The sequence below is a fragment of the Oncorhynchus gorbuscha genome, linkage group LG07 (assembly GCF_021184085.1).
Source record: "Oncorhynchus gorbuscha isolate QuinsamMale2020 ecotype Even-year linkage group LG07, OgorEven_v1.0, whole genome shotgun sequence".
Classification (NCBI taxonomy): domain Eukaryota; kingdom Metazoa; phylum Chordata; class Actinopteri; order Salmoniformes; family Salmonidae; genus Oncorhynchus; species Oncorhynchus gorbuscha.
The window spans coordinates 23711111-23725378 of NC_060179.1; the positions used below are offsets into that span (position 1 = coordinate 23711111).

The 14268-nt window shown below is 46.0% G+C and overlaps 1 protein-coding gene across 1 annotated transcript in view; it reads left to right on the plus strand.

Moving 5' to 3' along the window:
* Positions 1-10144, plus strand: part of gfod1 (glucose-fructose oxidoreductase domain containing 1) — a 37153-nt gene extending 27009 nt beyond the window's left edge. Inside the window, exon 2 of the mRNA XM_046355889.1 lies at positions 7682-10144. Within this exon, the coding sequence (XP_046211845.1) occupies positions 7682-8604 (923 nt within the window). The 3' untranslated portion in view covers positions 8605-10144. The remainder of the gene's footprint in view (positions 1-7681) is intronic.
* The last annotated feature ends 4124 nt before the right edge of the window (positions 10145-14268 follow it).

Consider the following 14268-nt stretch of genomic DNA (forward strand, 5'->3'; position numbering starts at 1 on the left):
TAGTCTTGTACACTGCGCCGCCACACACACACACACACACACACACACAGTCATATAGCATCCACAAATGAAAAAGACTGCAAGGTAACAGCGGGTTAGCTCCCGTACAACGGCAGCATAATTCCACTGGCGGCAGGTAGCCTAGCGGTTAAGAGTGTTGGGCCAGTAAACGAAAGGTTGCTGGTTTGAATCACTGAGTGGGAAAGGTGGACAAATGGTCCATTCTGTACTTCAGCAAGGCAGTTAACCCCCCAACAACTACGGCTCCCTGGGCGCCGACGATTTGGACGACAGCGACCCGCACCGCTCTGATTCAGAGGGTTTGGGGTTAAATGTGGAAGATCCATTTTGGTTGAATGCAACTGATCTGGTATACCCTTTCCTTGTTCCACACTATAAAAGCTGTCATTTTCCTATCTGAAGATCAATCTGTCTCGCAGACAGACACATTGTCTTGACTCTGCCCCAGAGAGGCATGTGCACATGACAGCGTTCATGATTAACTGGTTTTCCCCGTTCTTTTTTTCAGCCGCTTCTATTTTTGGCATCCTAAAGTAGAGGGGGCCTTGTGTTCAGCTGTCACACAGAAGCATCCATTTGAATATTTTAATCCACCTGGATTTTCCACATTGGACTTTCGGTCAGTGCAGTTGTTGCCCAGTTTTGTTAGCCAGGCTTATTCTCCAGCTCTACTCCTTGACGTTTAGCCTGATTTGGAGCTCTGGTTATTAACTGTGTGGAGGTGAAAACGCAACTACCAGCTAAATTCCAACCATAATTAGCATTAGCCTTACGGCTCTGTCCAGTATCCCAGAAGAGAGGTTGTTGACCTGTCTTGTGTGCCTGGATGTGGACACTCCTCTCTGGGTGTGTTTGCTGCTGCAGCTGGCTGTGGATCGATGGTGCAGGGTGTGATAGGCTATGTTGCCTAGGGGGACCTGTAATTCAATACCACAGACACAGACTGCCTCTAGCTTCTGCTCTCTCTGTAACAAGCTTCCTCCACCACCACCTAAATCCCATTTCCCCTCCTCTACAGTCACCCTCCTCTGGCTTCCTTCCTCAACCTTATTGTTTAATGTGCACGAACGCTGGATAAGTGTGTTTGTGCGTAATTGGACTGCAATGCACTTCGGTGTACATATTGTCATTTTATGCAGCTTGTGCATGACATGTGCTTTTGCCTTATTGTGCTTTTGCATCATGAATTTGCACTACATATTTTGTCAATATACGCTACATGACCTGCTCTTCAAACATCTCATTCCAAAATCATGAGCACTAATATGGAGTTGGTCCCCCCTTTGCTGCTATAACAGCCTCCACTCTTCTGGGAAGTTTTTTGGAACATTGCTGCAGGGACTTGCTTCCATTCAACCACAAGAACATTAGTGAGGTAGGGCACTGATCTTGGAGATTAGGCCTGGCTCGCAGTCGGCCTTCCAATTCATCTCAAAGGTGTTCAATGGGGTTGAGGTCAGGGCTCTGCAGTCCAGTCAAGTTCTTCCACACCGATCTCAACAGACCTTTTCTGTATGGACCTCGCTTTGTGCATAGGGGCATTGTCATGCTGAAACAGGAAAGGGCCTTCCACAAAGTTGGAAGCACATAATCGTCTAGAATGCTATTGAATGCTGGAGCATTAAGATTTCCCTTCACTGGAATTAAGAAAAACAGCCCCAGACAATTATTCCTCCACCTCTTTAAGGAATACCTAGGATAGGATAAGTAATCCCTCTCACCCCCCCTTTAAGATTTAGATGCACTATTGTAAAGTGACTGTTCCACTCGATGTCATAAGGTGAATGCACCAATTTGTAAGTCGCTCTGGATAAGAGCGTCTGCTAAATGACTTAAATGTAATGTAATGTAAATGTATGCATTCAGGCATGTAGCGTTCTCCTGGCATCCTTTACGCATGGGGATTTTAGGCTTGTGTGGCTGCCCGACCATTGAATCCCATTTCATGAAGCTCCGAGGACAGACGATTTTTACGTTACTCGCTTCGGCACTCTTGTTCTGTGAGCTTGTGTGGGCTACCACTTTGAGGCTGAGCCGTTGTTGCTCCTACACATTTCCACTTCACAACAACAGCACTTACAGTTGACCGGGGCAGCACCAGCAGGGCTGAAATTTGACGAACTGACTTGTTGGAAAGGTTGCATGCTATGACTGTGCCGCATTGAAAGTCACTGAGCTCATTAGCTAGGCCATTCTACTGCCAATGTTTGTCTATGCAAATTGCATGGCTGTGTGCTCGATTTCATACACCCATCAGCAGCGGGTGTGGCTGAAATAGCCGAATCCACATACTTTTATTTATATAGTGTCTATGCAGTGTTTGTGCAGTTGTGTGCGTCTGTATGTCACTTTCGTACCATCATTAATACCAAACACACTATTCCCAGGGCTTGTCTTGCTCCTGTCACGCCTGCCCTGGCTCCTTGATGTACATCTGGTGGGGATGGGTTGGTCATTAGAATATTGGGATTTATCTGGCACAGTGGAGCGGTAAGCAGAACAGCTAGCGCCACGGGAGGCCCGCCGGCCTTTTGTCATAATGATGCTGCTGCTGCATTTCACCCTTCTCTGAGCGCACAATTCATTTACACCCACCTCCATATTCTCTCATAATCACCCTCTCTTTCAATCAGAGTGCAATCTGAGCAAGCCACTGTGATAGGCTAAGAGGCGTCTATTGTGCATCACACGTCTTCGTTTGCCCCATAGAAGAGACGGAACCAGTTTTACCTGCCTCTGTTCCAGGGGGAGATGGAATGATGATACGCAGGTGTGTATTTTAAGCCCTGAGGTAATGCGGTCAACAGAGGGATTTAGGAGGCATGGGGTGTCTCACTATGGCGAGGTGTGGCATTACTATCCTAGTCTCTGGCCACACTTGTGACAGTGACACATCTGGGACAGGTCTAGTGATTGGGGGAGGGACCAGTCACTCTTCCTGGTCTGATCACAACCCCTAGTTCCTCTTCCTAACCCATCAGTTCTTGCAGATCTGAATGAACTAAACTCAGCAAAAAAAAGAAACGTCCTCGCACTGTCAACTGCGTTTATTTATAACAAACTTAACATGTGTAAATATTTGTATGAGCATAACAAGATTCAACAACTAAGACATAAACTGAACAAGTTCCACAGACATGTGACTAACAGAAATGGAATAATGTGTCCCTGAACAAAGGGGGGGGTCAAAATCAAAGTAACAGTCAGTATCACCAGCTGCATTAAGTACTGCAGTGCATCTCCTCCTCATGGACTGAGATGTTACCCCACTCTTCTACCAAGGCAGGTGCCTTGGTAGTTCCCAAACATTTCTGGGTGGAATGGCCCTAGACCTCACCCTCCGATCCAACAGGTCCCAGACATGCTCAATGGGATTGATATCCGGGCTCTTCGCTGGCCATGGCAGAACACTGACATTCCTGTCTTGCAGGAAATCACACACAGAATGAGCAGTATGGCTGGTGGCATTGTCATGCTGGAGGGTCATGTCATGCAGGATGGGTACCACATGAGGGGGGAGGATGTCTTCCTGTAACGCGCAGCGTTGAGATTGCCTGAAATGACAACAAGCTCAGTCCGATGATGCTGTGACCCTCCACCTCCAAATCGATCCCGCTCCACAGTACAAGCCTCTGTGTAACGGTCATTCCTTTGACGATAAACGCGAATCCGACCATCACCCCTGGTGAGACAAAACCGCGACTCATCAGTGAAGAGCACTTTTTGCCAGTCATGTTCCTGGTGTAACTCAGGCAGTTGTTGCCATCCTGTACCTGTCCTGCAGGTGTGATGTTCGGATGTACTGATCCTGTGCAGGTGTTGTTACACGTGGTCTGCCACTGCGAGGACGATCTGCTGTCCGTCCTGTCTCCCTGTAGTGCTGTCTTCGGCGTCTCACAGTATGGACATTGCAATTTATTGCCCTGGCCACATCTGCAGTCCTCATGCCTCCTTGCAGCATGCCTAAGGCACGTTCACGCAGATGAGCAGGGACCCTGGGCATCTTTCTTTTGGTGTTTTTCAGAGTCGGTAGAAAGGCCTCTTTAGTGTCCTAAGTGGTCATAACTGTGACCTTAATTGTCTACCATCTGAAAGCTGTTAGTGTCTTAACGGCCGTTCCACAGGTGCATGTTCATTAATTGTTTATGGTTCATTGAACAAGCATGGGAAACAGTGTTTAAACCCTTTACAATGAAGATCTGTAAAGTTATTTTGATTTTTACGAATTATCTTTGAAAGCCAGGGTCCTGAAAAGGGGACGTTTCTTTTTATGCTGAGTTTAGATAGGTGTAAGTTAGGTGTAGCCATCAGTTTACATACTCTTCCGTATCTCTCTTTCTCTCTCTCTCTCTCTCTCTCTCTCTGAAAAGGCAGTTGTATTCCTTTCTCCAGCGTTGATGACTGGAGGGATGTGTGATTACCTCTGTGGCGTTAAGTGGGTTCCCCCCCTCTTCTTCTCCTCCTTTTTCACGTTTAATTCCTCCCAGTGACAGATGATGGGTAATTGAGAATGAAGATGCGATTATTGGAGCCTAGTGACAATTAGGCTGCTCATTTCATATTAGATCTGTTTGAATGGTTTTATTTTGAAGAGAAATGGGCACATCGCCCATTGGAAACCATGACTGATCTTGAAGCTGTGTGGTGTCCACATGCCAGTGGCTTACTGCTAATCAGTGGTCTTAACAGTGTTAGCTGCTCATTTTCCATGCTTGAATTTGTGGGTTTTGTTGGCCCAGATTGTATTGAGGTTTTCTCTGCTGCCTCTCCTATCAAATAGTCCTTTATCGTGCTACTGTATGATGTAAGAAGTTGTCATTGCTTAAGTGCTGTTAATATTGAATGTGTAGAGTATGTCGCATGGAAGATGTTCCAGTGGGTGCTTCCTTATTAACCAGAGCTATAAGAGCTCATGACTCACTCTGATTTAAACATGGATTTGTGTTAATGTTGTCAACATTTCTGTGTTGGTGAACAGTAGTAGCTTATATAAAAAAAAAAAAGTTTCTGCCTATGACAGGCTATTGAGACTGTGATGAAAAAATGTATATTGTGACTCCATATGTCTCTGTTCACCTACAGTCCTTGTCTAGTAAATTTAAAGTCATAGACTGGGTGTCTCTAGGGATACATGAGAATCATTGAGATGACGGGATTGTCTCATGTACAGTAGGTGATTCTGACAGGCGTCTTAAAATCAAAAACACCCAAGGATGTTTATGGCTGCTCATGACACTTGATGACTTCAAAACATGAGAAACCCAGGTTAGGTTTAACGAGAAGGGCAGTGTCAGCTCTGCCCTCTGAAATGGCAATCTGGTGTTGACCACATGCTTAGCATGGGGTGGAATTCCCACTGCCCAGTGCCAGCTTCCTCACTCTGTCAGGCACAGCTAGTGGGTTCTTTGAACTACTGTATGCCTGGCGCTTAACATGCATTATTGATGGTAAGGGGCTGTTCTGCGATGCCAGAGGCTTTTTCTGCCCCATTACCGGACTCCCACTGGGACGTAGACACTACCTGTGAGATACACACTTCACCCCAGCTAGCATTGGCTAACACGGTTAGTACTGTATTTCTACTAGGGAATCTTCACTTTAGTTAGCGTTGGCTAACACAGTTAGCAATGACCTCCTCTATTTCTATGTGCCCTGGCTGTAAAGAAGCCTCTGTCTGCCTGTTGCAAAGCTTTAGTCATTAGTGCTGGACTTGCTTCTCTAATCCGCCAGCAGCACCCTGGGGACTACAGGAAGTGTGTACCGCAGGCCACATGATGGAATAAGCTCTCCTCCACCTTGTTCTTTCTCGCTCTCTCTCTTTCTGTCTCTTGTTTGATTTCCCTTTACCTCTTTAGCTCTCTGTCTCACTCACATGTGCACCTCTCTTTCATTCACTCCCCCTCTCCATGTCCTCTGCATACACTCTTCCTCACACTCAATCCCGCTCCCTCTAGCTTTGCTCTCATACACACACTCCCCTTTCCACTCAGGTGCTGTTGAGCTCGACTGATGACCTTCAGTGTGACCTCCAGAATCTAACTAGCAACCTTTCAGACAGGAAGTGAGGGGAAGGCCACTCATGACTTGAAGAGCTGTCTGCACAGTAAAGGCCTCAGACGTAACGCATCAACACAGCGTGAGCTGGTGTGAGAATGGATTTGTAAAAGGGCCGCTTTTCATAGGCGTGAGAAATTGTGACAGGAACATTATAGGCTAGGCTAAGACCGGCTCAGTTTAGCCTTTCGCTAGCAGCCTGGCTGTCTGTCACTAGCTCTCACTCACTGCAGGCCTATGTGCCAAGTTGTTTAACTGAGAGCCGGCGGCGCTTAACTTTTCGCAGGGGTGCAGACCTGGGGTCAGGCCTCCTCGATAAGGGTGCACTGTAGCCAGCCTCGGTGCCTTTGTCCGGGGGGAAGGTTTTTTCCATTGCACCGGAGAACTGGGTCAAGGGGATTAATTTCCTGGCCTGGCTGGATCTAGTCGTTCGGCGCTAATGGGAGATTAGCTGGGAAGTTTCAGTTCCAAAACGTCTCTGGGTGCCGCCTGCCTGTTCTTCACATGGGTTGGGGGGATATTTAGGAAGTGATTGGTGCCTCTAAATCGGGGTGGTTGGGATGTGGAATGGGCAAAGGAGGGGGTTTGAAGGGGTTGGATGTTTTAACCACCCCTGCTGTTCATCAATGTGACTGGATTAATTACAGGGAGCATTGTGTTCATGGGGGGCAGGCTGGCCAGGAATCAGGTGGTGTAGGGGGGGTATCCATTGGCCTTCTATTACCAGAATGCTTTCATTACCATTGGGTGGTGGAGGGTCTTTTTAAAAAACTTTTTTGTATATACAATCTTTTGATTGGCCATCCACAATTCCCCATTGCTTTTATTTTATTGGCTGTCTGGTGTCCATTTTGTTTCTCAAAGTCACTGCAGACACTGAGAGTTATGAATAGGGTAATTGCTCAGCTCGGAGTAATGTGCCCTTGAGCGTAATGGTGTAATGGGCTATTAGCGGTTCTATGTTAATTGTTTTAGCCTTTCTCGTGGCACAGTCAGGGCAGTGTGTGAATAGCCCCTCTCTCTCTCTCTCTCTCTCTCTCTCTCTCTCTCTCTCTCTCTCTCTCTCTCCCTCTGCTCTGCTGTTACTTGGTTCATAGAAGCTATGTTTTGCCCAGCGTTCTTTTTGCAGCAGCTGTATTCCTCATAGATATCTGTAATGAGGTTGTGAGCACAGCACCACTGGGGGTTTGGTAAGTAGTGGAATTAAAAGAGGGCCTAATGAGGTTTCTCTCTCTCCCACTCCTCATCCCTTTGGTCTCTTCACTCTCATTTGCTTCCCACAGCAGTCTAAAGTCAACCCTATCTGTACATTAGGTACACTCATGACAGACAGACTGACTCTTTCCTCTTAGAAAAACAACAGTATTGACAAAGCTTCTAGAATGTTTTCTGATGTTTCATTTTCAGAATCACTTGTTGACCCGTGGGTTTAAAATAGTTTTGGAGAGGCTATGTTAGAATATTTGTGTCAGCTAGTCAGGAGTGGGGGGGGGTGTTTATCTGTTTTTTGCACTGATTAATGTCTCTTCAGGTGATGTTTTCATGGAGAGGAGGGTATTATGGCTACGTGTGAGTAACATTGGCCTCTCTCTCTCCCACTACCTAGGTATCGGTAAGAATGTGATCTGTGACCGAACCGCCACCCCACTGGATGCCTTTCGCATGATGTCGGCCGCCCAGTACTACCCCAAGCTGCTGAGCATCATGGGAAACGTACTGCGCTTCCTTCCCGCCTTTGTACGCATGAAGGAGCTAGTGGAGGAGGGCTACGTGGGGGAGCTGCTGGTCTGCGAGGCCCAGGTCCACAGCGGCAGCCTGTTGGGTAAGAAGTACAACTGGAGCTGTGACGACCTGATGGGCGGTGGGGGGCTGCACTCGGTAGGCAGCTACATCATTGACCTGCTCACCTTTCTCACGGGCCAGCGGGCGGCCAAGGTGCACGGCTTCCTCAAGACTTTCGTCAAGCAGACGGAGCACATCTGCGGCATCCGACAGATCACCAGTGACGACTTCTGCACCTTCCAGATGGTGCTGGAGGGCGGCGCCTGCTGCACCGTCACACTCAACTTCAACGTGCCTGGTGACTTCCGCCAGGAGGTGATCGTGGTGGGCACGGTGGGCCGGCTGACGGTCAGCGGCACGGACCTGTACGGCCAGAAGAACACCACGGAGGGAGGGCCGGAGCTACTTCTGAAAGACAGCACCCCTCTGGAGAAGGCCTCCCTACCGGAGAAGGCTTTCAGTGACATCCCTTCGCCCTACCTGACAGGAACCATCCGTATGGTGCAGGCGGTGCGTCAGGCCTTTGAGGACCAGGACGACCGGCGCACGTGGGATGAAAGGCCGCTGACTATGGCGGCCACATTCGAGGACTGCCTGTACGCACTGTGCGTGGTCGACACCATCAAGAAGTCCAACCAGTGTGGCGAGTGGCAGAACATTGAGGTGATGAAAGAGGAGCCCGAGGTGAGCCCGGCCTACCTTATCAGCGAGGCCATGCGGCGCAGCAGGATGTCTCTCTACTGCTAGCACTGGCACCTAAATGGCTGTCTGGTGCTAGAGACTGGGGGTGAGAGAGCTGTCACTGTGCCCTCATTGGATCGCTACCCTAAAAAAAAGATGTGAACAGTGATGAACTCTCTCCAATCTCATTGTCCTCTCTTCTGCATGATCTATTCTGGCATCACTACGCCGCGCATCGTGACTCTGAGAAAGTGGAGGAATAAAGAGCACCTCTAAAAAGAAAAAGGCGTTGCTATGGATGCTACACTCGGGACAACGGTGGTTTAACTGGACCTCTAGAGAGGTGAATGTTTAACCCCCAGGGGGCTTTGGACCCTGTCTCTGTGTATGTCTGCTGTGTGTGAAACCAGAGAAGAAAAAACGCAGAGAAATCAATTGTTTGTCTGGTAGGGCTTTTAGTGAGGTCCCCTCCTCTGGTTAAGTATGCAATAAATCCAATCAGAGCTCCAGGCTAGTGGAATTAAGTCATCCTAAGCAAAAAAAAAAGTGTGATGGGTCCCCACTCCTTCGCACTCAGAATTATGTCATCCTGCCTGAATCAAGGGAATGCCTTTTTTTGCCTGCTTCTCGTTTTTGTAGTAACGTCCATATGCAATAGACCGACACATAATCTGTGGATGGTGGTGCAATCCCATGCTATGCTGTGAGTAAAACCTAGGCACATGTTTTCTATCCCCGTGTTTTCAATCTCAAGGTCATGCCTGTTGCTAAGCTAATATCCTTAGCTTAGCCAGCTAGGTTAGCGGTGCATGCGATTAAAGCTTCTTACACAACAGCAGCGATGTAGAGTGAAACGATCAGTAATAGTGTCCCTCTGGGTTAGTGCATGAATGGGACACTTCCACGCATGAAACATTCCCATCTGCTTGTAAAGGCTAGTGTTTTGTGACTCTTTATAGTTTGTGTGAATATGTAGCTTAGTACTACTAACAGAAGGGCAAGTAGAACATGGCCTATTTTTTAAATTATGTTGAGAAGAGCTCTGGTTTTCACCTCATCACTATCCACATCACTATCCACATCAGGTTAAAAGAGATAATGGTAGTACAGTAGCATAAATTCACAAAGCCAAACCATTTTTGTATTTTATTCAAGCTCGATCTTATTGTTTCCCCAATGTTGATTGTTTCTCAAATTATGCTACTGTATATCATCATCTGCATTTGCCTACTTTTCCACGGTCTTGTATAATACAAAAAAGTGAATATGGTTTCAAATGTGTCATGATATAAATGTACTGTATGTATTTTATTTGTTTTTAAACTATCTGCAAAAGACAGGAACTGGAACATGTTTTGATACACACACACTGTTCAGTGTAAAATTATTTATTTTTAATTTTGGACTGATTTCGTACTGTGTCGGGAGAAGAAGTCTAGTTCGTGGGTTATAGTTGAGGTAAGAGGGGCCTTTTAGTATTCAGTTTCTCTGTGTGTTGGTCCATACTGTGGGATGTCTGAAGACAATGACTACTTTGGTTGGAGTGTATAGACATTTTTTGAATCATGTGATCCTAATTTGTAATAAATGTTGATAGGTGCAGCCATTTTAAGATTTGTAGCTATTTAACCGTTATCATCTGTCCAGTCGGCCATTTTGCCCTGTATTCATGTTTCATGGATGTGATATATTGTGTTTGACAGTGGGTTTTGGAACATTTCATATTTTTCTGACCATGCTCCAGTTAGTTCATTTGGCATTTGTGTCGCGCAAGTTCTTTTTTTTCAGTAGCTTTTCAACCAACAAGACAAACTTCTCACATGCCCGCTGACCTTTCCCAAGTTCTGTAAATACTATCTCACTCTGATGGGTGACCATGATGTGTTCTGCATAGAAACATGATAAGATGTCACCTGTTATACCATTGCAGATCATAATAGCTTATCAATACTGTAGACTTTCCCCTTTGTCCACTGAGGACCTTTTATACCATAAACATGCCTTGATCTTTTCAATGAAACCTGGAAAACATTGTACTGGAATAAACTCTCCAAAGTTGCACACTATGGTATAAGAACCCCCCCCCCCCGGTTACTTGATGGACTTTGCCATTTAAAGGATGGAGACATAGAGCAACGTCTAAAGATGTGCTCGTTCCAACTCTCTCTGTTTAGTCCCCTCTATTCTTATCCCGGGTCAAGGGCCAGGTTTCAAACAATGCTCCTCTAAAGCTGCCCCCAGAGAACAGGAGAGGAAGTCCCCTGTTGAGGCCTTCTAGGGAGGACGTAGGAACCGTGGTTTAGTCCCCAGTCTTTCAGTCTGGATAAAACTCTATAGCTTTACATATATGACAGGAAAGAAATGGGGACTAAATTAAATCAAACCCTTGAAGTAAACCCTTGCGAACACTTCACATAACATATGCTGAATCAAACTTATTATCATGTAATATCAATGTAGGGGAGAAAGGATCAATGCAAAGTAGAGAGGAGTTCCTTTGCCGGTTTGATCCAGCACCCATGTGTATTTAGGCTTAATCCTACATCTTGCTACGGTGCTGTAGAGTAGTCCTCCTCAAACCTCTCCTCTGGAACCCCCAAATGTTTTCCTGATTCACCTTGTCACGGGTTGCGTTTCTCTGCCCTGACATCGATGACGCATGTCAGTTATTACAATGCCTGGATGGCTATTTTGCGTATCAGATAGCCATATATGTTAGAGCAATCTGGTGCCCGACAGGCACAGTTGATGAGGTGGCAAGTGACCATTGGTTGAGTCATGCAACTTCTGACCAGGGGAATGCAGCCAAGGGCTTGACGATTAGTTGATAAGTTGAATCAGGTGGAATAGATCAAATGCGTGGAATGGCTGGTGGTCCCCGAGGAGAGGTTTGAGGATCACTGCTCTATAGGCACCTTACCATTTTCTTCTACACTGAACAAAAATATAAACGCAACATGCAACAATTGCAAGGATTTTACTGAGTTATAATTCATGGAAGGAAATCAGTCAATTGAAATAAATTTCTCAGGCCCTAATCTATGGATTTCACATCACTGGGAATACAGATATGCATCTGTTGGTCACAGACACCTTAAACGAAAAGGTTGGGGCGTGGATCAGAAAACCAGTCAGTATTTGGTGTGACCTCCATCATGCGACTCCTTCGCATGGAGTTGAATCAGGCTGTTGATTGTGGCCTGTAGAATGTGATCCTACTCTTCAACGGCTGTGCGAAGTTGCTGGATATTGTCGCAACCTGGAAAATGCTGTCGTACACATCGATCCAGAGCATCCCAAACATGGGTGACATGTCTGGTGAGTATGCAGGCCATGGAAGAACTGGGACATTTTCAGCTTCCAGAAATTGTATACAGATCTTTGCGACATGGGGCCCTGAATTCTGCCAGGTTGCAGTTGCAAATGAGAACTTGTTCTCAACAAGCCTACCTGGTTAATTAAAGGTGAAAAAAAAAATCTCTTTCTGAAACATGAGGTGATGGTGGCAGATGAATGGCACGACAATGGGCCTCAGGATCTCGTTACGGATTCTATGTGCATTCAAACTGCCATCAATAAAATGTAATTGTGTTCGTTGTCCGTAGCTTATGCATTCCCACACCATAACCCCACCGCCACCATGGGGCACTCTGTTTACCACGTTGACATCAGCAAACCACTCGCCCACGCAACGCCATACGTTGCCATTTGCTTGGTACAATTGAAATCAGGATTCATCCGTGAAGAGCACACTTCTCCAGCGTGCCAGTGGCCATCAAAGGTGAGCATTTGCCCACTAAAGTCGGTTACGACGCCAAAATACAGTCAGGTCAAGAACCTGGTGAGGACGACGAGCATGCAGATGAGCTTCCCTGAGACGGTTTCTGACAGTTTGTGCAGATATTCTTCAGTTGTGCCAACCCACAGTTTCAGGTGAAGAAGCCAAATGTGGAGGTTCTGGGCTGGCGTGGTTACACGTGGTCTGGACGTACTGCCAAATTCTCTAAAATGACGTTGGTAGAGAAATTAACATTACATTCTCTGGCAACAGCTCTTGTGGACATTCCTACAGTCAGCATGACAATTGCACGCTCCTTCAAAACATGAGACATCTGTGACAAAACTGCACATTTTAGAGTGGCCTTAAATTGTCCCCCGCACAAGGTGCACCTATGTAATGATCATGCTGTTTAATCAGCTTATTGATATGCCACACCTGTCAGGTGGATGGATTAGCTTGTCAATGGAGAAATGCTCATGAACAGCGATGTGAACAAATGTGTGCACAACATTTGAGAGAAATAAGCTTTTTGTGCATATAGAACATTTCTGGGAGGTTTTATTTCAGCTCATGAAACATGGGACCAACACTTTACATGTTGCGTTTTATATTTCTGTTCAGTGTAAATATCCAGGCCAGTTGATGTAAAATGGGTTGGGTATTTAAGTTGTTGAATATTTAATGTCTGAAATTATAAGATTTCATGCATCTGATGTCTGCTGATTTGATTTATACATTTGAATTTAAACCGGGGGTGTCAAACTCATTCCACGGAGGGCCTAGTGTCTGCAGGTTTTGTTTTGTTCCTTTCAATTAAGCCCTAGACAACCAGGTGTGGGGAGTTCCTTACTATTTACTTAATTCATCAGTCAAGTTCAAGGGAGGAGCGAAACCTGCAGGCACTCTGCCCTCCTTGGAATGGGTTTGACACCCGTGATGTAATTTCTTTTTTTTAATAAAGTGTATGTTTCGGGTATCAGCTTATATTGGTTATGTTTTATGATAAAATGTATATGGATTTGAATGGACAACTGCTGTATTACCATCAAAGCTGCAACAGCTGGAGTATTACTACTGCGGTCAATACAACTGGAAGACGTGTATCACTGTACCTGAAGGTATTACCCTGAGAGCACTGTAGGGGTGCCGTTGTCTGAGACACTGTAGTCACTGTCTGTCTAGTATGGAGGGAAAAAAGAAGACCAGTCACATTACTTATTGTCATTGCTCACTTCGCTTGGGGGTTCTTACAATGCATCCAGCTCTTGGCTTCAAAAAAGAACAAAACTTGAAACACGGGGGAGATGTTACAGTTCAAAATGTTAAGTGTGTGTGTTGCTGAAATGTATATATTTTAGCTCTCCTTGCTGTGCCAGCATTTACAAACACTTCAGGAGATTGGGGTTTCCTGCTTCAGTATAGCTAGCAATCTAGCTATGTGTGATAGATTTGGGAAACAAAGACTCAAATGTGGTTTGGCCACCTGACTCTGCAATTCCCCTCCCCCTCTCCCTGCCCTCAGTGCCCTAAGGGGGTCACTCTGTTCATAATGAGAGAAGCAACCTCAAAGAAGGTGCTTCTTGTGCACCCTCAGTTCGTCACCTAGCAACCACTGTGCCAAAACTCAGCCCATCTTGGATTTTTTTTACCCCCACTCATTCTCTCTCCTTTTCCTGTCTCTGTTTCTGTCTGTGTTTTGTGTTTCACTGACACACTTTCTTCCTCTCTCAACATTTCTCTTCTTCACTCTCTTTTATTCTGTCTGTCTGCCTCTCTCACACACACACACACACACACACACACACACACACACACACACACACACACACACACACACACACACACACACAGACAGCTTGGAGGACAAACTCACTTGGTGCTTCTGCAGACCTCTGCTACCTTAGCATTTAGTTCACCATTCTGTTTAAAGAGCCTCTTATATTTAAGCT